This window comes from Octopus bimaculoides, chromosome 26 (assembly GCF_046866305.1).
Source record: "Octopus bimaculoides isolate indiv1 chromosome 26, ASM4686630v1, whole genome shotgun sequence".
Taxonomy (NCBI): Eukaryota; Metazoa; Mollusca; class Cephalopoda; order Octopoda; family Octopodidae; genus Octopus; species Octopus bimaculoides.
The window spans coordinates 15,814,065-15,836,962 of record NC_142953.1 but is presented as its reverse complement, the minus strand read 5'-3'; the positions used below and the strand labels follow the sequence as shown (position 1 = coordinate 15,836,962).

At 37.6% G+C, this 22,898-nt stretch overlaps 1 protein-coding gene across 3 annotated transcripts in view; it reads left to right on the top strand.

Annotated features, from left to right (window-relative positions):
- LOC106880529 (neprilysin-1) overlaps positions 1–22,898 on the top strand; it is a 122,426-nt gene that overhangs the window by 48,512 nt on the left and 51,016 nt on the right. For all 3 annotated transcript variants that reach the window (XM_089342479.1, XM_089342481.1, XM_089342480.1), the window contains exons 5-12: positions 4,988–5,071; positions 5,829–6,034; positions 6,978–7,157; positions 9,265–9,351; positions 12,007–12,131; positions 13,238–13,340; positions 18,172–18,291; positions 20,706–20,804. In XM_089342479.1, coding sequence (XP_089198605.1) covers positions 4,988–5,071; positions 5,829–6,034; positions 6,978–7,157; positions 9,265–9,351; positions 12,007–12,131; positions 13,238–13,340; positions 18,172–18,291; positions 20,706–20,804 — 1,004 coding nt within the window. The remainder of the gene's footprint in view (positions 1–4,987; positions 5,072–5,828; positions 6,035–6,977; positions 7,158–9,264; positions 9,352–12,006; positions 12,132–13,237; positions 13,341–18,171; positions 18,292–20,705; positions 20,805–22,898) is intronic.

The following is a 22,898-nucleotide window of genomic DNA, read 5'->3' as shown; positions in this document are numbered from 1 at the left end:
ATTCAATGGAGTATCTAAACAATCTTTATTCTAGAATTTATATAAAAGTTTATGGTGTGGGAAACTTACAGCTTGGGAATGGTGGTGTGCTGTAGTGATGGTATTGTTATCTGGTGGTATGGAAGGGTGATAGTATTGCTGTGTGAGGAAAATGTATGACAGAGAGAGATATTGTGGTGTTGTGATAATGTGGTGGTAGTACTGTACGCAGCAGTGATACAGTGGTAGTTTTAAAGACAGCAGTTTCTTTCTTATTAAGGAATTAGATTTTTTTAAACATAAAAGCAGAAACTATTGAAGCAGTGATACAAAGGGGGAAAAGAGAAGAAACAATTTATACATGGATCAGTGTGTTGGTGAGTGACTCTTGGCCAATCAGCAGAATGACTTTCAATGTGGTTGTAGTGTCTGTGTGTGTGTGTGTGTGTGTTGATGTAGTCCCAGTGCACAGTAGTAGTAGTAGTAGTAGTGAAGGCACATGGCTTGGTGGTTAGGGTATTTGATTCATGATCATAAGGTCATGAGTTTGATTCCAGGTGGTCCATTGTGTCCTTGAGCAAGACACTTTATTTCACATTGCTCCAGTCAACTCAGCTGGCAAAAATGAGTTGTACCTGTAATTCAAAGGGTCAGCCTTGTCACATTCTGTGTCACGCTGAGTCTTCCTGAGAACTATGTTAAGGGTACACATGTCTGTGGAGTGCTCAGCCACTTTACTCTTTTACTTCTTTCAGTCATTTGACTGTGGCCATGCTGGAACACCGCCTTTAGTCGAAGAAATTGACCCCAGGACTTATTCTTTGTAAGCCTAGTATTTATTATATCGGTCTCTTTTGCTGAACCACTAAGTTATGGGGATGTAAACACACCAGCATCAGCTGTCAAGCGATGTTGGGGGACAAACACAGACACACAAGCATATAAACACACACACACACATATATATATATATACATATATATATATATATATATATATATATATATATATATATATATATATATATATATATATATATATATATATATATATATATAACAAATTAAAAGGGTAAAGATTTATCAATTTATTAATTTATTAATAAATCAACAATTAATAATTTTTACCAAGCCCTTCGGTATGTAAGCACCATTATCGGTGGAGAACTTATTTAAAAGTTCCCATACATTTATAAACATAATTAAGGGATCAGCAAGCATTTGCTTCACCATATACCGAAGTTCAGAAATACCAGCTAATTGTTGATTTATTAATAAATTAATAAATTGATAAATCTTTACCCTTTTAATTTGTAATAATTATTCACTCCCTGATAGTAAACGCAAAGCTTCTGCGGTATTGTTTGTAACGCACATGGTAATTTCTTGAGGAGGAAGTAGTGGAATGACTAGCCGAGGTAAGTTCGGTTATGTTTTCAGATTGTGTCGAGGCATGATGTTCACTCGTTCATACTTGCGCGGTTTGCTAGCATAGTCGAATGTACTACTGGAATATCATACCGATGACGGAAATTGAATTTTATAATTCATAATCCAGAAACGCGTCTATGATTAACTTTAAATGGTTAGTTTTCATTGTTTTTTCTTCTTGTTTTTGCCTTTGTGAGTTACAAGTAATGTTGGAGTCTCAGCTTTTTTAGCTGCTATTTCTGAACTTCGGTATATGGTGAAGCAAATGCTTGCTGATCCCTTAATTATGTTATATATATATATATATATATATATATATATATATATATATATATACGACGGGCTTCTTTCAGTTTCCATCTACCAAATCCACTCACAAGGCTTTGGTCGGCCCAAGGCTATAGTGGAAGACACTTGCCCAAGGTGCCACGCAGTGGAACTGAACCCGGAACCATGTGGTTAGTAAGTAAGCTACTTACCACACAGACGCTCCTTGCGCATTAATTTCACGATCAGACTGTTTAGTTGATCAGATCAACCAGAATCCTTGTCATCATAACCAACAGAGTGCCAGTAGTAGTAGTAGTAGTAGTAGTAGTAGTAGAAGAAGAAGAAAGGAAAGGTACAGCTACGCTTTATACAAGAACAGAATCAATGTCTCACAATACCTCATTTTGTTTTTCTCCATCCTGGATTCACATTTCAATACGGTTGTCTGAATTTTTCCCCCTGTTAGGGTCTATATAATTTGTTTCTTTATTGCCCACAGGGGTCTAAACATAGAGAGGACAAACAAGGACAAACAAAGGGATTAAGTCGTTTACATCAACCCCAGTGCATAACTGGTACTTATTTAATCGACCCCGAAAGGATGAAAGGCAAAGTCAACCTCAGCAGAATTTGAACTCAGAACGTAACAGCAAATACGAAATACCACTAAGCATTTCACCAGGTGTGCTAATGATTCTGCCAGCTCGCCACTTTGTTAGGGTCTATATAATAAAATGCTAGTAATACGCTGGGGGCCATTTCATTCAACTGTATTAGACCTGACTTTGTGACTAGTACTTAAGCTTCTCAGGGTTCATCTATCAGATTGCTCAATCAGCTAAAACTCCTTCAAATTGCACACGGGTGTCTTAAAGCAGGAAGAGAACACATTGGATGATGTAGTCTCAGATACATTGTGCCATGAACATCATCATCATTGTTTTAACGTCTACTTTTTCATGCCAGCATGGGTCAGACAAAATTTGTCAAAGTAGATTTTCTACAGCCAGATGGTCTTCCTGTTGCCAACCCTCACCTGTTTCCAAGCAAGGTAATATTTCTCCATGGCCAGACATGTTTTTACAGAAGATTGGAAATGAAGGACACCACTTGTATGACAGTGACACTTGTTCACAACCATCACATGATGTCAAGACATAGGTGCACACACATACATATAATATGGGATTTTTTTGGCGGGGTGTCAACCAAATCTACTCAAAAGGTTAAGGTCAGCTATAGCAGAAGACACTTTCCCAAGGTGTCACGCAGTGAGACTGAACCCCAAAAGCGCATGGCTGGGGAGTAAGCTTTGTAAGCAGAGACATGCCTTGGGAAAAAAAAAACTGGATCATCATGGTTAGAATGTCTTTGTTCATCAGCCAGCTGGACCAGGATTGTCCGAGGGCAAAGTGATGACAATTACAACAACAATACTTATATCATAAGAAAATGCATGACATTTTCTGTCACTGACATAGAAATCAATCATTTATGATAGCTAAAGAGTTCTTTCAATTTTTATGTTAATTTTGCCATGCTGATACAGGTTAGATGCATGCATACTATTGAGGCATTGTTTTAAAGCTAAATGTCCTTCCTGACTAACTTTTACCCATTTTTCAAATAAGGGGTCTCTTATTTCATATGCCTTCAAAGGCACAAAGCCAGTAAATGATTTGTTGATAGAACTGAGAACAGCAACACTGCTTATAACCAAGCACTATTTTCAAAGTGCAAATGTCAATGAACACACACACACACATTCACACAAACACAACATTGGGCCTCACCGAGGCGATGACTACTGACTGAGACCTTTGGAAATGTGCTGTGCGTGAGAAGACCCGGCAATCCAAGTAAGATCGTTGCCAGTGCCCCTGGACTGGCTCTTGTGCGGGTGGCACATAAGATGCACCATTTTGAGCGTGGCCGTTGCCAGTACCGCCTGACTGGCTTCCATAGGATTTTCGAGCGAGATCGTTGCCAGTGCCCCTGGACTGGCTTGTGCGGGTGGCACATAAAAGACACCATTTCGAGCGTGGCCGTTGCCAGTATCACCTGACTGGCCTTCGTGCAGGTGACACGTAAAAGCACCCACTACACTCTCTGAGTGGTTGGCGTTAGGAAGGGCATCCAGCTGTAGAAACTCTGCCAAATTAGATTGGAGCCTCGTGTAGCCATCCGGTTTCACCAGTCCTCAGTCAAGTCGTCCAACCCATGCTAGCATGGAAAGCGGACGTTAAACGATGATGATGATGATGATGACAACAGGCTTCTTTCAGTTTCCATCTATAAAATCCATTCACAGGACTTTGATTGGCCCAGGGATAAAAGAAAAACATTTGTTCAAGGTCTTCTATGCAATGTGCATAAAAGTTGCACATAGGTTTTTCAATACAATGCACAATCCTATTGCAAGGTGGCATACAAGGAAGCTGAACCTGAATCTACATGGCTGGGAAACAAACTTCTTAACCACTCAGCCACATTGTCTACACCATACCTGCACCTACGCCATACCTGCACCTACGCCATACCTGCACCTACGCCATACCTGCACCTACGCCATACCTGCACCTACTCCATACCTGCACCTATGCCATACCTGAACCTATAAGTTACAGACTTAACACATCACAACAACCACCAATATTAGTTGTGATTGTTTTTGCCGTTGGCTTTAACAGAGTCCACTCTGTTGTGAGCATTCAAGCAAGATTCCCAATCTTCCCTTTCTCCATTTTTATCTCCTGCCACTGTTAGAAGCCCTGAAAAATAGCCATGGGTACTCTTCCTCCTCTTCTGATTAAGCCATTCAAAAAAAAAAGAAAAAGAGTCTAAAATTCTATCATAAAATTCTGCTCCCCACATTGAACTTTTCCCCTCTCACACACACACTATAAATGTCTACCTTCGAAATAAGTTGTTCACTCACTACAAAGTTATGATACCACTATAAACTTGTACCTCTTCTATAAACTTCTATCTGCACCTCCTTCATAAGCTTATAACTTTATTATAAAGTCTCTCTTTCACTATAAAATCTTTTTTCCACCATAAACTTCTAACTCCATTATAAAATCTTCCCTAGACTATAAACTTCTACTTCCAGAATAAAACTCCCTCCTCTCTACTATAAAGTTCTACCTCCACTATAAACGTTTTCCTTCACTATAAAGTACTTCTCTACAATAAACATTTACCTGCACCCACCCCCAACGTAAACTTCTACCTTCTCCTCACTACAAAATGTTTCAATTTGACTTGCAGCTAAATGAAATACCAAATACTTTGTATATTTCCAGGAATTCTAGAAACTCCTCCCAACCAGTTTGATGGCAATGCCACAACCAAGGCCAAGATTCTCTACAAATCTTGTATGAACATGTGTAAGTCTACCTACAGCTTAAGTGTTATCTGTGAGAATTGGAGGATGACTGGAGGGTGATGGTGTGTGTGTGTGTGTGTGTGTGTGTGTGTGTGTGTGTGTGTGTGTGTGTGTGTGTATTTGTGGAGAGAATTATGTAGGGGTTGGTGTGTGGTCCATGCTATGTTGAGGTGTGTGAAGGATTGAGGTGTGTGAAGGATTGAGGTGGTGTGTGTGTGTGTACATGCATATGTGCATGCATGTGCTTGTGTGCATGTGTGTGTGTGTGTGTGTGTGTGTGCCAGGGAGTTATATAGAGGCTGGGATGTGGTGGATGGTATGTTGAGGTGGTGTGTAGAAGAGAGTAGTTGGTATTAAAGTCATTATTATTATTGTTGTTGTTGTCGTTGTTTACATTGTCATTGTTCGGGTGCTCATCATTGCCCTTTTTATTGTTGTTGTTGCTGTCATTGTTTTTAATGTTGTCATTGCCATTTTTGTTGTTGCTGTTGTTTACATTGATGCTGCCATTGTTGTTGTTTTCATCATCATCATTGTTGACATTGTTCTTGTTATTGCTGTTGTTGTCATCTTTGTTATTGTTGTTCTTGTTGTGGTCATCAGTGTTGTCAACGGTTGTTGTTGTTGTTGTTGCTGTGGTCATCATTGTTATTTTGTTGTTATCATTGTTATATCCTTTTCTCCTTTCTTACCATTTTTTTCTTTTGGTTTTCTTCTTTTTTCCATTTTCTTTTCTTTTCCTTTCCTGCCATTTCTAGCTCAGATCCAATATATTGGAGACAAACCATTCCACCTCATTCTCCGTTCTTTCGGTGGTTGGCCTGTCATCACAGACCAATGGGATGCTGATAAATTTAGTATTGAATCAACTTTGGCAAAACTCTACAAAGAATTTCACATCTCAGTGATTCTCAATTTCAATGTCTCACCTGATGATAAAAATTCCAGTACCAATATTATCCACGTAAGAAATGGTTTAAATTTAATTAACGTACCTCATCACAACCATCTTTATCTCTCTTTCCATCTCCACCCAAGTTACTCCCACCCACTCTTGTATAAAGTGAGCAACTATATATCTCTCCTACAGCAATGAATCTGTACTCCTTCTTTCATACTTTAACCTTTCATCTTGCATAGAGTTGCCTCCCTCTCTACTGTAACCCCACTCAACTGAAAGAGATCTTAATTTTGCAAATTACACAGTGACCTCACTAATGTTGGTGCCATGAAAAAAAAAAAGCACCCAATGCACTCTATAAAGTGGTTAACATTAGTAATGGTGTCCAGCCATAGAAACCCTGCCAAAGAAGAGATTGGAACTTGATGTAGTCCCTTAACCCATCAGATCCTGTCAAACTGTCCAACCCATACCAGCATGGAAAACAGATTTTACCAGATGATGTCAATGGTTAAAGTAATGAATACAGTTTAGAGAAAGAACTGGGCTTTCCTCTCTTTCTGGTTAGTCAAATCTTAGACACAGTTACAATTCTTATAAAAACTGTTTAACTTCACCAATGTAGCATTTTATTTGTTGAGGCAGGATGGGTGAAAGCTACAACACACAATTTCATTCCTCTAACACGATGTGTCTCAATAAGTTATTAATTCTTATTGCATAGTGAAATGGAAAGCCAGCAGAATCATTAAAGCATTGGGGGTAAAAAAAATCCCTTGCAGTATTTGTTCTGGTTCTTTATGGTCTGAGATCAAATCCTACTGGGATGAACTTTGCATTTGTTTTCCCAGTATTAGTAAAATATAGTACCATGCCCAAGGACTGAACCTGAAACTACATGGTTGCAAACTTCTTAACTAGACAGCTCTACCTTCTAAGGTTAACCTTCCATCATTTTTTTATTTATCATTTCTGGATTGTTCTCTATCCATCTTCTTCTTTACAGCTTGACCAGGCTCATCTGGGAATGCCAAGCCGAGACTACTACTTGGATCCAAATGATATACAATATGTAGACGCTTATGAAAACTTCATGGTTTCAGTGTCTGAGTTGTTAGGAGCAGACAGAAACTTCTCAAGGAAGGAACTCAGAGAGGTCATTCAATTTGAAACAGAATTGGCAAATGTAAGAATTCTCTTCCTAATGTCTCAAACTTAGAATTAAACATGCTATGAATATTACAGTCCTTAAGACTGTTGTATTCTATATGTCCTTCTATCTTTATCACAATTTTCCATATGCCTAAACCTCTCCATCACAGTTTTAAGCATATTTTATGTATGTCCTAAACATCTTTATCACAATTTTAAACATATTAAATATATTCATCACAGTCTTAATCATGTCTTAACTGTTTAGCATTTAAACCGGCCATATTCAGCTACAATATTCTATCTGTTTTATGTTAAAACCAACCAGATTTGGAGCCTCACACCTACCCTGCAACGTCATTCTAAAAGTAATCAATCTCATCATTGAAGGCTTGAAGTTGTAAGATGATGTAAGATTCATTTCAAAGCAATGAACAAATAAGCTTATTACATTTAATAGTCTAATCTGAACACTGAAGAGTTAAACCTCTACATCATAATCTTGAGCATGTTTTAAGCATCTACATCACAGTTTTATATGCCTAGAAAATATCTTAAACATCTTCATCATAGTTTAAACATGACTTAAACATGTCTTTAACTAGAGTTATACCTCTCTCTTTCTTGATATGCACTTGTGTGTGTGTGTTTGTGTGCACGTGCATTTGTGTGTGTGTGTGTGTGCGTGCATGCATATGTGTGTGTGTGTGTGTGTGTGCATGAGCACATGCATATATAATGATATAAAGACATTGGTATCAAAGGATTATATCAATACAAATATTCATCAGAAAAATAATATGAAACAGGAAAGATTTGAGACAATCATGATTTGTGTTTTTGTACGTGTGTATATTTAGGAGTACACACACATACACATGACAGAACTCCCAGTGACCAAATCCACCCACAAGGCTTTGGTCAGCTTAAGGTTATAGAAGATGCTTGCCCAAGGTCCCACAGAGAAGGGCTGAACCCAAAACCATATGGTTGGGAAGCAAACTCCTTACCACACAGCCATGCCTGCATCTATTGTACAGGCATACATATATCATCATCACTTAACATGCGCTTTCCATGTTGGCATGGGTTGGATGGTTTGACAGGAGCTGGCTAGGCAGAAGACTGCACCAGGCTTCACTGTCTGTTTTGGTAGGGATTTTACAGCTGGATGCCTTTCCTAACATCAACCACTTTACAGAGTAGACTGAGTGCTTTTTACATGGCACCAACACTGGCAGGGTCACCAAGTAACTTGTAAGACAAAGATCCTTGGGGGAGGGAACTGGAGGAGGTGGTCTTGTGCCTCGTGATGAGAGGTTAAAGTGTGGCAGAGGGATAGAAACAGGTGTCTTGCTGCAGAGAAAGAGAGAGAAAGATGTTTATATATATATATATATATATAGGCTTCCCAAGCACATGGTTCCGGGTTCAGTCCCACTATATGACACCTTGGCCAAATGTCTTCTACTATAGCCCCGAGCTGACCAAAGCCTTGTGAGTGGATTTGATAGATGAAAACTGAAAATAGCCTATCATATGTGTGTATGTGAGTGTGTTTCTTTTTGTATGTGTTTGTCCCCCTCCACAACTTGACAACTGGTGTTGGTTTGTTTACGTCCCTTCGAGTGAATGGTTCAGTGAAAGAGATCTATGGAATAAGTATCAGGTTTAAAAAGAACATAATTACTGGGATCAATCTACTCAATTAAACCATTCAACATGGTGCCCCAGCATGGCCACAGTCCAACAACTGAAACAAGTAAAAGATAGAAAAGATATACTATAATACACACACACACACACACACACATATATATATATACGACCTATCAAGAAAAACATTTGTCCCAAAAGGATGTGCTTTGATTGGATGAAACTGTATTTGTTTTACTGAAGCCCCCAAAACACCAAGTTTGGCTTGAACCCTAACTCCAACAGATCTCTGAAGTTTCTGTACAAATTCTGTCAAGATAAATGTTGTTTATGGAGAGAAAAATGATCATTAATAGTGAAATGAAATTAGAGTCAGCAATATAAAAGCCTCAAAATTTCAGTTTTATTCCTTGGTTTGTATCTCAAATGGTTTCTTCAACAAAGTTGCCACCATTTTGAGGTTTCATTTTTCTTTTTTTTCGCAGATCACGAATTCAATTGAAGATCGAGTTGATATTGAAAGCTTATATACCAAAATATCAATAGCTGAATTGAATCAAATGGCACCAGAGGTATTGTAATATTTTGTTATTTCCTACCCAAAAGATTTTTTTTTTTTTGTATGTCTTTTATTTACAATTTATATTTCAATGTCTGAAACAAAACAGTATCACAGTATTAGCAACATAAATGCTAACATTGTGGTAGCAACAAAAGACTAAATATTAAGAATAGAAAGCTTTCACTGTCCCTCCCAACAGATGCGCGTGTGTGTGTGTGTGTGTGTGTGTGTGTGTGTGTGTGTGTGTGTGTTTTGAGTTCAGTTCTTCTTGAGAGAGTTCAAGCTGGTTGCTAACAAAGCAACAAGACGTTTTGAATTAAGAGAGTGCTTGATATTTGTACATATGTGGTTGGGTTAGTGTTTGGTGGGCTGTTGATGCACATATGAAGTGTGTGCATCTATTCACATAAGAATCTCACATGGGGAATTTTGGAATGAATGTGTATGTATATGTGTGTGTGTGTGTGTGTGTGTGTGTGTGTGTGTGTGTGTGCATATTGGTTGAGTCGGTCTCTTACTTGTGCATCCAGAGACATCAGTCAAATTATGACTCTACTGTGGTAATTGAGTACTCTTTCTTTTGAGAGTCAATACAGGACAGATGTGTGTGTGTATGATAGATACATATATATAAATATTTTTAAAAGAAAAAAAGAAAATGGAGATTAGGAAGTTAATAATTGTTTATTATTAACAACAAATTGGTCATCTTTGTAACCATAGCATTTAGTCTGCTGAAATGAATTGATAGACCCACATATAACATCCAAAGGTACACCTTTTTTCCTCTTATGAAACTATACTCATGTCACATAAATGTAAATTCAATGTACAAATTTGTTATTAAATTATTGAGTATTAATTGAAACAGCTGTAAGAAGCAAAGATGACCAATTTGTTAATAATAAACAATTATTAACTGCCTAATCTCCATTTTCTTTTCTTCTTTTAAATGGATATAAACTATATGCTTTATATATACCTATTGTTTTAAGAGAAATTCATTCCCCCAAAATACTACCTATTGAACCAGTATTTCTTTGGATGCAACCATCAGTTCATGAGGTTAATATACTCTCTAATTAAATTTAATGATTAACTTATATATATATATATATATATATATATATATATATATATATATAATAATATTAGGGACAAAATTCAAAATTACATTATATTATATTTATCTTATGATATTTACTTTACTTTATATTATACTCATTTATTGTGCTTTTAATTATTAATTTTTCTATATGTGATGAGTTCTTGAAAATTGGTTATTTTCCCTAAAACTATATATTTTATATATATATATATATATATATATATATATATATATAAAAGATTACAAGGAGTTTTTTTTAGTTTGACTCAAACCAATAGTTATGTACTCTGAGTGCTTGAATAGGTGTTCCACTAAAATTCCAATGCGAATGGCAGTTAAAGTTGTGGTTTTGTAACTGCAGTTCCAAAGTGGCTAGAAGTGGTTTCTCCATGAGTCAGTAGATATAGGTTACAGTAAAAAGGAGCGGCAAACAAATTGGCAAGACTTGATGAGGACATCCTTGCCAAGTCTTGCCAATTTGTCTGTCTCTCCTTTTTACTTTGATCCACACACACACACACACACACAGAGGGGGAGAGAGAGACTCAAGCATGATCTTGGATTCAGTCCCATCACATAGTCTTAGATTCAGTCCTGCTGTGCAGCACTTTGGGCAAGTATCTTCTACTATAGACCCAGGCCAACCAAAGCCTTTCAGTTTCTGTCTACCAAATCCACTCACAAGGCTTTGGTCGGCCCAAGACTATAGTAGAAGACACTTGCCCAAGGTGCCATGCAGTGGGGCTGAACCCAGAACCATGTGGTTGGTAAGCAAGCTACTTACCACACAGCCACTCCTGCGCCTATATATATATATATATATATATATATATATATATATATATATATATATATATATATATATATATATATATATATATATATATATATATATATATATATATATATATATATGTATATATACATATATATATATATATATAAACATAATTAAGGGATCAGCAAGCATTTGCTTCACCATATACCGAAGTTCAGAAATAGCAGCTAAAAAAGGGCTTGGTAAAAATTATTAATTGTTGATTTATTAATAAATTAATAAATTGATAAATCTTTACCCTTTTAATTTGTAATAATTATATATATATAGTAGTTGGTAGGTGGTCAGCAGTGGTACAATCACCCCAGGGTGGTGCATTAATAATTGCAGAACAGTTGAAGCACAGAGCATAGTGTTGGGAACTACAACAATACCCAGCAGCAAACTACCAGACAGATGATCATTATCTGGTGCATAAGCACTCAACCAGTCCCCCCACACCCACCCACCGAATTTTGTCAGAGGACATGTTCTGTGCCCACCAGACACTGCTTCGTCACGTACACAGAGCTTTAGTTAAGTATAAACATTTTTTTTCCCAAAAATATATTTCCAGAATCAGGGTGCGTCTTCCACAATGCAACATCTAGCAAAATATGATATAAAACTCTGTGGGCGTGTGTGTGTGTGTCTGACAATGTTGATGATGATGATGATGATGATGATGGCAAAGACGATGAGGGTTAAGGTGGTGGTGATGATTATTTTGACATTTTCAGTTTGACTGGCTGAAGTATTTCCGAAGTATCATCTCCCCAGATGTCCAAGAAAGTGAACAACTGGTCACCATAGCACCAAACTATCTCAAAAATATGTCACAACTCCTCAGTAGAACTCATAAAAGGTCTGTAACACCTCAACCATATTATCGCATGCACATTTACACAACACTACACAACCACACTAGAGGCACGTTTATGGCACATTATGACACTCTTATTTCAACTTTTTTATAACTCTCTCTCTCTCTCTCTCTCTCTCTTTTCATCACTTTCTCCCCCTCTTCTCCCCCTCCCTACATCTCTAACTTTTTGGCTCTCTATCTCTCTCTTTCTTTATCTCCCTCTCTCTACAACACAGTCTTTCAACATCTCTCTGTCCACCTTGTATGCTTCTCTCTCTCTCTCTCTCTCTTTCTTTCTCTCTCTCTTTCTCTCTCTCTGTCTGTCTCTTTCTCTCTCTCTCTTTATCTGTCTAAATCTCTCTCCTCCTATGTATGCTTGTCACTGTCTCTCTTTTCTCTTTATATCTCTCTCACTTTCTCTCTTTCTTTCTCATTTCAACCATCACTCTTTCTCTCTCCACCCTCTACACGTGTGTCTCTCTCACACACACACTTCCTTATCTACATCTCCTGCTCTCTCTTTCTCTCTCTATTTCTCTATATCTCTCTCCTTCCTGTGTATATGAATGTGTGTGTGTATGTGTGTCTCTCTATTTATCTCTCTGTTTCTCTATCTTATCTCTTTCTCTTCTCTCTATATCTGCTCTCTCCTTCCTCGCATCTCTCACTTTCTTTTCTCTCTTGTCTCTTCTTCCCTATACTGCTCTCCCTATCTCTCTATCTCTCTCTCTTTCTCTCTGTGCATGTTACTCCCTCTCTCTCCCCCTCTCTCTCTCTCTATCTCTCTCTATCTCTCTCTCTTTCTCTCTCTCTTTCTCTCTCTCTATCTCTCTCTCTATCTCTCTCTCTATCTCTCTCTCTCCCTCTTATATGTTCTGATGTGTCGTGGTGGTGTACTGGTTTTAGTGCAGTGTGTGCAGTGGCCGTTATGTGATGTAGTATGATTTAGTGCAGTGTAGTGAGGTGCAGTGTGATGTAGAGTGTCTTACTGTGGTGAGGTGTCATGTGATGTAACACTCTGGAGTGTAATAAGATGTGGTGTGATGCAGCATGATGAGGTGTTTTGTAAATTACTAAATTAATTCTATTGTCTTCTACCAATTTAGAATTATAGCCAATTACATATTTTGGATTATGACCAAGGAACTATGTCCTCACCTCACACATGAGTATCGACTATTAGATTATCGCTACAGGAAGGTTCTAGAGGTAAGTGCCATTGCAGCCTTCCCACTTTTCATATCCACATTTCATGTTTCAATTTTCACAGTCAACATCTCACAGCTGTCAAGATATGGATGTCAACTGGTGAAATAAATAAACATATTCATCTCATACCCCCTCTCTTTCTTTATATATATATATATATATATATATATATATTATAATAATATTAGGGATAAAATCCAAAATTACAGGTAAAAACTCAATTAAAATCAATTTATTAAAAATTAAAATTAAATTAAGTTTCACAGTATAAAATATATATAAATATATAGTTTTAGGAGAGAAAAACAAGGTTCATGAACTCATCGATGAAAATCCACTGTCACATATAGAAAAATTTGAATTAAAAGCACAATAAATGAGTATAATATAATAAAAAGTAAATATCATAAGATAAAGATAATTATTATCTTTATCTTATGATATTTACTTTGTATTATATTATATTCATTTATTGTGCTTTTAATTATTCATTTTTCTATATGTGACAGTGGATTTTCATCGATGAGTTCATGAACCTTGGTTTTTTTCCCTAAAACTATATATATATATATATCATCATCATCATCATCATCATCATCGTTTAACGTCCGCTTTCCATGCTAGCATGGGTTGGACGATTTGACTGAGGACTGGTGAAACCGGATGGCAACACCAGGCTCCAGTCTGATTTGGCAGAGTTTCTGCAGCTGGATGCCCTTCCTAACGCCAACCACTCAGAGAGTGTAGTGGGTGCTTTTACGTGTCACCCGCACGAAAACGGCCACGCTCGAAATGGTGTCTTTTATGTGCCACCCGCACAAGCCAGTCCAGGGGCACTGGCAACGATCTCGCTCGAAAATCCTACAGGAGCCAGTCAGGCGGTACTGGCAACGGCCACGCTCAAAATGGTGCATCTCATGTGCCACCCGCACAAGAACCAGTCCAGGGGCACTGGCAACGATCTTACTTGGCTTGCCGGGTCTTCTCACGCACAGCCCATTTCCAAAGGTCTCGGTCCGTAGTCATCGCCTCGGTGAGGCCCAATGTACGAAGGTCTTGCCTCACCACCTCAGCCCAGGTCTTCCTGGGCCTACCTCTTCCACGGGTTCCCTCAACTGTTAGGGTGTGGCACTTTTTCACGCAGCTATCCTCCTCCATTCTCACCACATGTCCATACCAGCGCAATCGTCTCTCTTGCACGCCACAACTGATGCTTCTAATGTTCAGCTTTTCTCTCAAGATACTTACACTCTGACGGGTATTCACATTGACATTACACATCCAACGGAGCATACTGGCTTCATTCCTTGCGAGCTTACGTATGTCCTCAGCAGTTACAGCCCATGTTTCACTGCCATGTAGCATGGTTGTTCGTACGCATGCGTCATACAGTCTGCCTTTTACTCTGAGTGAGAGTCCCTTTGTCGCCAGCAGGGGTAAGAGCTCTCTAAACTTTGCCCAGGCTATTCTTATTCTAGCAGCTACACTTTCAGCGCACCCACCCCCACTACTAACTTGGTCGCCCAGATAGCGGAAGCTATCGACTACCTCTAGTTTTTCACCCTGGAATGAGATAGAAGTTGTTTCCTGTTTGTTTGCAGTCTTTATTGCACCTGAACATCTGCCACAAACAAAAACTAACTTGCTAGTTAACCTGCCTTTGATGTTGCTGCACCTCTTATGTGTCCATAGCTTGCACCGGGTACATCTTATAGAGTTACTACCTACTCCTTTTCTACATACTGAGCAGGGCCATCTACCTGTATATATATATATATATCGTTGTTATTATGTTAAACTGTTGTATGTCCAAATTTGGCCAAATGCGTTTTGTTCAATATTCATTTTTGCTTGCAATGGCCGGTTCTTTTGGTCAAACTATGATATTTCCAACTGCTTCAGATGCCAAGATATCAAAAATTGTCAAAGTGTAGTACAATGGTTTTGCTATGGAATGGTGAAGCTCTTTTTCTCATTTTCTGAAAAAACGTTTTGAACTTACAACACTTTTGTATAATAGCAACAATATATATATATATATATATATATATATATATATATATATAAATGGTTTCTTTATTAACAGGTGGTCCAAGTGCACAATAGACCATCAGAGGACGCTTTATTACATTAAGTTTGGACATAATTATCTGTAACTTAATGCAATAAAGTGTTCCCTTGATGATTTATTATGGTTGAGCATCTAAATGCACTTCGGACACTTATTGTAGGGCACCAAATAACCATAATGGTGAAACGTATGCATGGGAACCATAATAAAAACTTGTGTTAATCCCTATTTCTCCTACATCTGTTCTGTAGTTCAAAACAAGTAATACTACTCAGTATGGAAGTTACTTAAGAAATATACTGAAAGCAGACTGGATTATGATAATCTATGTGAAGCTCTAAACGTAATAGTAGCAGTCGTACATTGTTTTGTACAGACAATTTCTACTATATATATAAGGGGCCAAGACCTTTAGTGATTTGCTGTGCTTAAGACACATCAAGCCGAGTTAAATCATGGTCATGGCCAGTGACACGTAAAAGGCACCCACTGTATTCTTGGAATGGTTGGCATTAGGAAGGACATCCAGCCATAGGAACCAAGCCAAATCAGACTGGGGCCTTGTACAGCTGACTTACCAGTCTCAGTCAAAGCATGTAACTCATGCCAGCATGGGAAACAGAGTTTAAATGATGATGGTGATTATATTTATATAGAAATATTATTGCCGTTATTAATAGTATTAATAATGTAATAATCAGGTGGCTAGCAAGTTCACACTGTTACAGGCACAATATGAGGTAAATTTAGATACTATAGGGTATATAATACCACTTGCTAAAATCAGAGCCAATGCTCTAAAACCACCATAAACTCACGATAAAGATACGCACGAGCAATGCAATGAACATATGAGAAATAGGCTTACCTTTGCGTTGAATACATCAGTAAGTAATGTGTATTTCAACATCAATTGATTTCATGCTTTACATGAAAAACATACTCTTCGATCTTCAGTTGAAAATAACATTTTAACATCTATTTCTAAAATATTCACTACATTAGCTCATATATATATATATATATATATATATATATATATATATATATATATACACACACACACACACACACATGACTTCTTTATCCAATATATCATCACCATCTCATCATCCTCATTTAATATGTTTAATGTCTATCTTCCATGCTGACATAGGTTGGACAGCCTGACAGGATCCAATGTACCCTAGGATAAAATCTCTTATAGACTCGCTGTATTAAGACACACCAATATCAGAGAGTGAAACAAAATATTCATCCTAACAACATGGCAAACTCATAAGAGATGTTGTCACAGGACAAATACCACAGTAACTGGCCTATTGATAGTGTGTATAAATTAAATATGATTATATAGATGAATATTTTAATTTAAATTTGCCTCAGTTGCATATACTGAATGTTTAATCAGTCAGGCACCTATTTGCAACATCAGTGAATGTTTTATTCACTTTTTCCTATATCATAGATGACAAATTCACATCTGAGCATGTAGATGGGTGTGAGTATACACCAATGAAAAAACACTGGAAGGCTGAAATACATCTGGTGCTCTCACTGGCCACTGCTGGAATGAATTTTCATCTGTCTCCCATATTTGTCATGTTTTTAATACAGTAAGTCCTTAAGAGATGTTATCTTTGGACAAATACTGCAGTAACAGGCCTATCAACCATATACATTCATTAAGTATGATACTTAGATGACTATTTTAATTTAATATTGTCTCAAATTGTATATACCATATATATATATATACATATATATATATATATATATATATATATATATATATATATATATATATATATATATATATATATGCACACACACACATACTTTTTTATAAACCTTGTACTTATTTTATCAGTCTGTTTTGCCAAACCACTGATATAGGGGTGTAAACACACCAACACCAGTTGTCAAGCAGTGGTGGCCAACAAACACAGGCATAAACACACACACACATATATACACACACAATGGGCTTCTTTCAGTTTCCATCTACCAAATCTTCTTACAAAGCCTTGGCTGGCCCGAGGTCATAGTAGAAGACACATCCAAGGTGCAATGCAGTGGAACTGAACACGAAACCATGTGGTTTGAAAGCAAACTTCTTACCATACAGCCATATTGTCACCATCATCATCATCATCATTATCTAATGCTCGTTTTCCATGCTGGCATGGGTTGGATGGTTTGACAGAAAACTGCACCAGGCTTCACTGTCTGTTTTGCATAGATTTTATGGCTTGATGCCCTTCCTAATGCCAATGTGTGTGTGTGTGTGTGTGTGTGCATGTGATGAGCTTCTACATAGTCTCTGTCTAAGAACTTAATTCACAAGTCATTGTTTGGCCTGAGGGTTATAATAGAAGACACTTTTCCACAACTTCAACCACTGCCATCATCACTATTAACCACTAAGTTATGGGGATGTAAACAAACCAACACCAATTGTCAAGCAGAGTTGGTTGTGAAACTAACTCCTTAACCATACAGCCATACCTGCCTCTGAGACATTTTTTTACTCTCTCTCTCTCTCTCTCTTTCTCTCTCTCTCTCTCTTTCTCTCTCTCTCTCTCTTTCTCTCTCTCTCTCTCTTTCTCTCTCTCTCTCTCTCTTTCTCTCTCTCTCCTTCTCTCTTTAATTCTCTTGTTCACTTATTGCTACTTTTCTCTGTCTCTCTTCACCCCAACACACCTCCCTCCCCGTGACAAATTCCACCACCACCACCACCACCACATCTCCAACAAACAGGGAATCAGGAAGGAGAAAACCCTGTGGGAAAGCTGTGTCAGCTTTATAAACACTGAAATTGGTCATGCTGTCGGAGCCCTTTTTGTCAGTGAACATTTCAAGAAAGAAAACAAAGACATTGTAAGTAGTTTTTTTTTGCCTTTTTTATATATGATAAATGTGTGCGTGTGTGTATGTCTTTATGTGTGCATATGTGTGTGCGTGTGTGTGTGTGTGTGTGTATGTCTGTATGTGTGCATATGTGTGTGCACGTGTGTGTGTGTCTGTGTGTGTGTGTATAATACAAAACCACATAAATACAAATACAAAATCAAAATACAAACATGAGCGAAGAAAGAAAAAAAAAGGGAAGGAAGAAAGAAAAAAAGGAGAGGAAGAAAGGAAAAAAAGGGAAGGAAGAAAGAAAAAAAAGGAAAGGAAGAAAGAAAAAAAAGGAGGAAGGGAGAAAGAAAAAAAGAAGAGGAAGAAAGGAAAAAAGGGAAGGAAGAAAGAAAAAAAGGAGGAAGGGAGAAAGAAAAAATCATTAATTCAACCCAATGCCTCAACTGGTCACACACAAGGTTCAACGGAGCCTACTGAAGCAGACCAGCACACTTGGCTGCATTACTATGGGTGATGGCAAGGCTAAGGTGTTGGAACAGCCAAGTGCTTCATAGGCGTCACCTGACACCATCATAAGGCAAGCTGTCAGTGGTGACAAAGACTTTGCTGCTAGAGACCCAGATGTTAAATCTGCTTCTCACCATGTAACAATAATATATATGTACAGGTTGTGGCTGTGGTGGTTGGGATTAGGATCATGGTTGTTGTTGTTGTGCTGTTTCTGCTGTCACTGTGACTGAGGTTGTTAATGTGACTGTTGTCGATGTTTCAGTTGTTGTTTTTGTGGTTGTGGTTGTTGTTATTGTTAAATTGTTTCTGCTGTTGTGATTGTGGTTGTTGTGTTTGCAGTTGTTATTTCTGCTGATGTTGTTGTTTGTATTATTATTGTTGTTTAGAAGCACAGCTTTACCCCCACACCCAGTACGCCTGTCAGCATTCCTGAAGGTAGGCACCATTCACATTCCATCCATCTAGCCATATGTAGGTACCATGATTAGAGGTACAGTCTACCTAACTTTACATAGGTACTGTGATCTGAAGTACAGTCTTCCTAGTTGCAGACACATACCAAGGTATGAAGTACAGACCACTTACCATAATGGGAAGCAAAGACTACCAAGCTGTAAGTAGGTGCCATGGTGTGAGGCACAATCCACCTAGCTGTAGATAGATACCATGATGTTAAGTACAGTCTACCTAGATAGGTACCATAATGTAAGGTACAGCTCACCTAGCTGTAGATAGGTACCACAATGGCAGTGCAGCCCACCTAGCTGTGGATAGATACCATGATATAAGGTACAGTCTGCCTAACTGTAGAAAGGTACCATGACATGAGATACAGACCATCTGATCATTGCTTTGTATTGAGCCAGAAGTGGATCACTGATGATTTCTTGGTGTTGATGCATTTCTGATAATGATAATGGTCTTGAGTTGTAACCCAGCTCAAAACCCTTTCCATAAACATGATAAAAATATTTACATCTGACAATGAATCCTGTTCAAACAAGATTTACAAAGTATATATATATATATATATATATATATATATATATATATATAACTTTTATAAGTAATATTCTAAGAATATATAACTGAACTTATATTGAGTGCTCAATTATTTTGAGCAAATAAATGTGTATATATGTGTTTTTATATTATTAATAAATTCATGAACTTATCAATAATATACTCAGGAAATCAATATTTAATATTTCGAAAAACATACATCCAATATTAAAACATTAGAAATATTAAAAAATTAAAAATAATAATAAAATATATACTGTCCTTCCTATAAATTGTAAAATTAATCCTTCTGAAATATGTAAAGTTCATTCCTTTCGTCATTTGTTGAAATTTTAAGTGTTAAACAATATATACACACAGACACTCTGTTAGTTACGAAAACAAGGGTTCCAATTGATCCGATCAATGGAACACCCTGCTCATGAAATTAACGTACAAGTGATTGAGCACGCTACAGACATGCATACCCTTAAGAAAGTTCTCAGGGAGATTCAGCGTGACACGGAATGTGAAAGGGTTGGCCATTTGAAATACTGGTACTGCTCATTTTTGCCAAGTAGACTGGAGCAATGTGAAATAAGTGTCTTGCTCAAGGACACAATGTGCCACCAGGAATTGAACTCATGACTTTGCAATCGTGAGTCAAATACCCAAACCACCATACCACATGCCTACACACTCACAAACACACACACACACACACACACAGACACACATCTATAAAAATACACATACATATGCACATTGGGTTTCTTTCAGTTTCTGTCAAACAAATCTATTCACAAAGCTTTGGTCAGGTCAAGGCTCTAATACAAAACACCTGTCCAAGGTGCCAAGCAGTGGGGCTGAACCTAAACCATGCATATATAATTAACAATCTGTTGTATTCCTTTCCCCAGGCTCTGGAGATGATACAAAACATTCGAAATGCCTTCAACAAACTCCTTGACGACAATACGTGGATGGATGAAGAAACTAGAAAATTTGCTAAGGAAAAGGTGAGTTCATGTTATGGCAGTCCCTGCCCCCACCTCAGAAGCACTCGATGTAAGGGTGAGGCTGTTCTATTGGTGATGTTGGTGGTGGTGGTGGTGGTGGTGTTATTGCTGTTGTTATTGTCAGAGGTGTCTTTGGTAATAAGGTGCATCAAAGTGGGACCTATTGAACAGAGTTGGTTTAACATTGAAACTGGAAATCCTGGATATGGAAACAGTAATATTCCTATTGTGGAGTATATTTGATAAGCAGAAAAACCAAGAAGAAGTGGGAGGCAAAGATTTTCCATAAAGGTAATATCAAAACTCTTTGCCTCTCGTCTCTTTTTGTTTGTTTTTTTTCTGCTTGTATATATATATATATATATACATATATATATATATATATATAGTCTTTTTATTCTTTTACTTGTTTCAGTCATTTGACTGTGGCCATGCTGGAGCACTGCCTTTAGTCGAGCAAATCGACCCCAGGACTTATTCTTTGGAAGCCTAGTACTTATTCTATCGGTCTCTTTTGCCGAGCTGCTAAGTTACGGGGACATAAACACACCAGCATCGGTTGTCAAGCGATGTTGCGGGGACAAACACAGACACACAAACACACATATATATATACACATACATATACATATATACGATGGGCTTCTTTCAGTTTCCGTCTACCAAATCCACTCACAAGGCTTTGGTCGGCCCGAGGCTATAGTAGAAGACACTTGCCCAAGATGCCAGGCAGTGGGACTGAACCCGGGACAATGTGATTGGTAAGCAAGCTACTTACCACACAGCCACTCCTACGCCTATATATATATATATATATATATATATATATATATATATATATATATATTTAAATAAAGTCAGGAGGTATTTATTTAACCATGTGACTTCTATAGGCTAACAGTTGTTTCCAACTTTCTTCTTATAGTATTAATTTTGATGTGGAAGAAATCATACGAAGGCATGTGGCCTAGTGGTTATGGTGTTGCACTCGCAATTGCTAGGTAGTGATTTCAATTCCCAGCCTGTGTGGCACACTTCATTTTACATTGCTCTGCAATCATTTCAACACCTGACATGTGAAACATTTGTATACCTGTACAGGAAATATTGATTTTATGGAGTGAGCTAATCTGCAGCACATACATTTGATCACTATAAACAAATCATTTATGAAGGCATTCAGCAAAAACTGAACACTTGTACATCGTCTTTGACTTGAGATTCCATTGAGGAAAAAAAAAGAAAAGTGTACATGTATTTGCATTAATATACAGTACTGCACAAAAATTTTCGGCCACTTTAAACTATTGCAAATTTCTACTAACTGCCAACTTATAGTGGATGTTTTGCATTGTGGTTTTTACAGATGAAACATTGGCCATGTTGGAGTCATTTCCACACCTAATCATTATATTTGGTAGTAGGGGTTCTGAATGGTGGCTGAAGGCTTTTGCACGGTACTGTATATGCTCAGCATTATACAATACAATTGTATATTCAAATATTAGAGTAAAAAAAGAAAGCTTGCTCATCAGATCACTGGTACACCATGGTTACACCAGCCAAATGATCTTATACTACTAATATCTACATACATACATGTGTGTGTGTGTGTATATCTCTCGTATTTGTTTCAGTCATTTGACTGTGGCCATGCTGGAGCACCGCCTTTAGTCGAGAAAATCGACTCCAGGATTTATTCTTTGTAAGCCTAGTACTTATTCTATCGGTCTCTTTTTGCCGAACCGCTAAGTTACGGGGACCTAAACACACCAGCATCGGTTGTCAAGCGATGCTGGGGGGACAAACACAGACACACAAACACACATACATACATATATATATATATATATATATACATATATACGACGGGCTTCTTTCAGTTTCCGTCTACCAAATCCACTCACAAGGCTTTGGTCAGCCCGAGGTTATAATAGAAGACACTTGCCCAAGGTGCCACACAGTGGGACTGAACCCGGAACCATGTGGTTGATAAGCAAGCTACTTACCACACAGCCACTCCTGCGCCTATATATATATATATATATATATTCAAGATGTTAAAAATAAGAATGGAGAATTATACATTCTCAA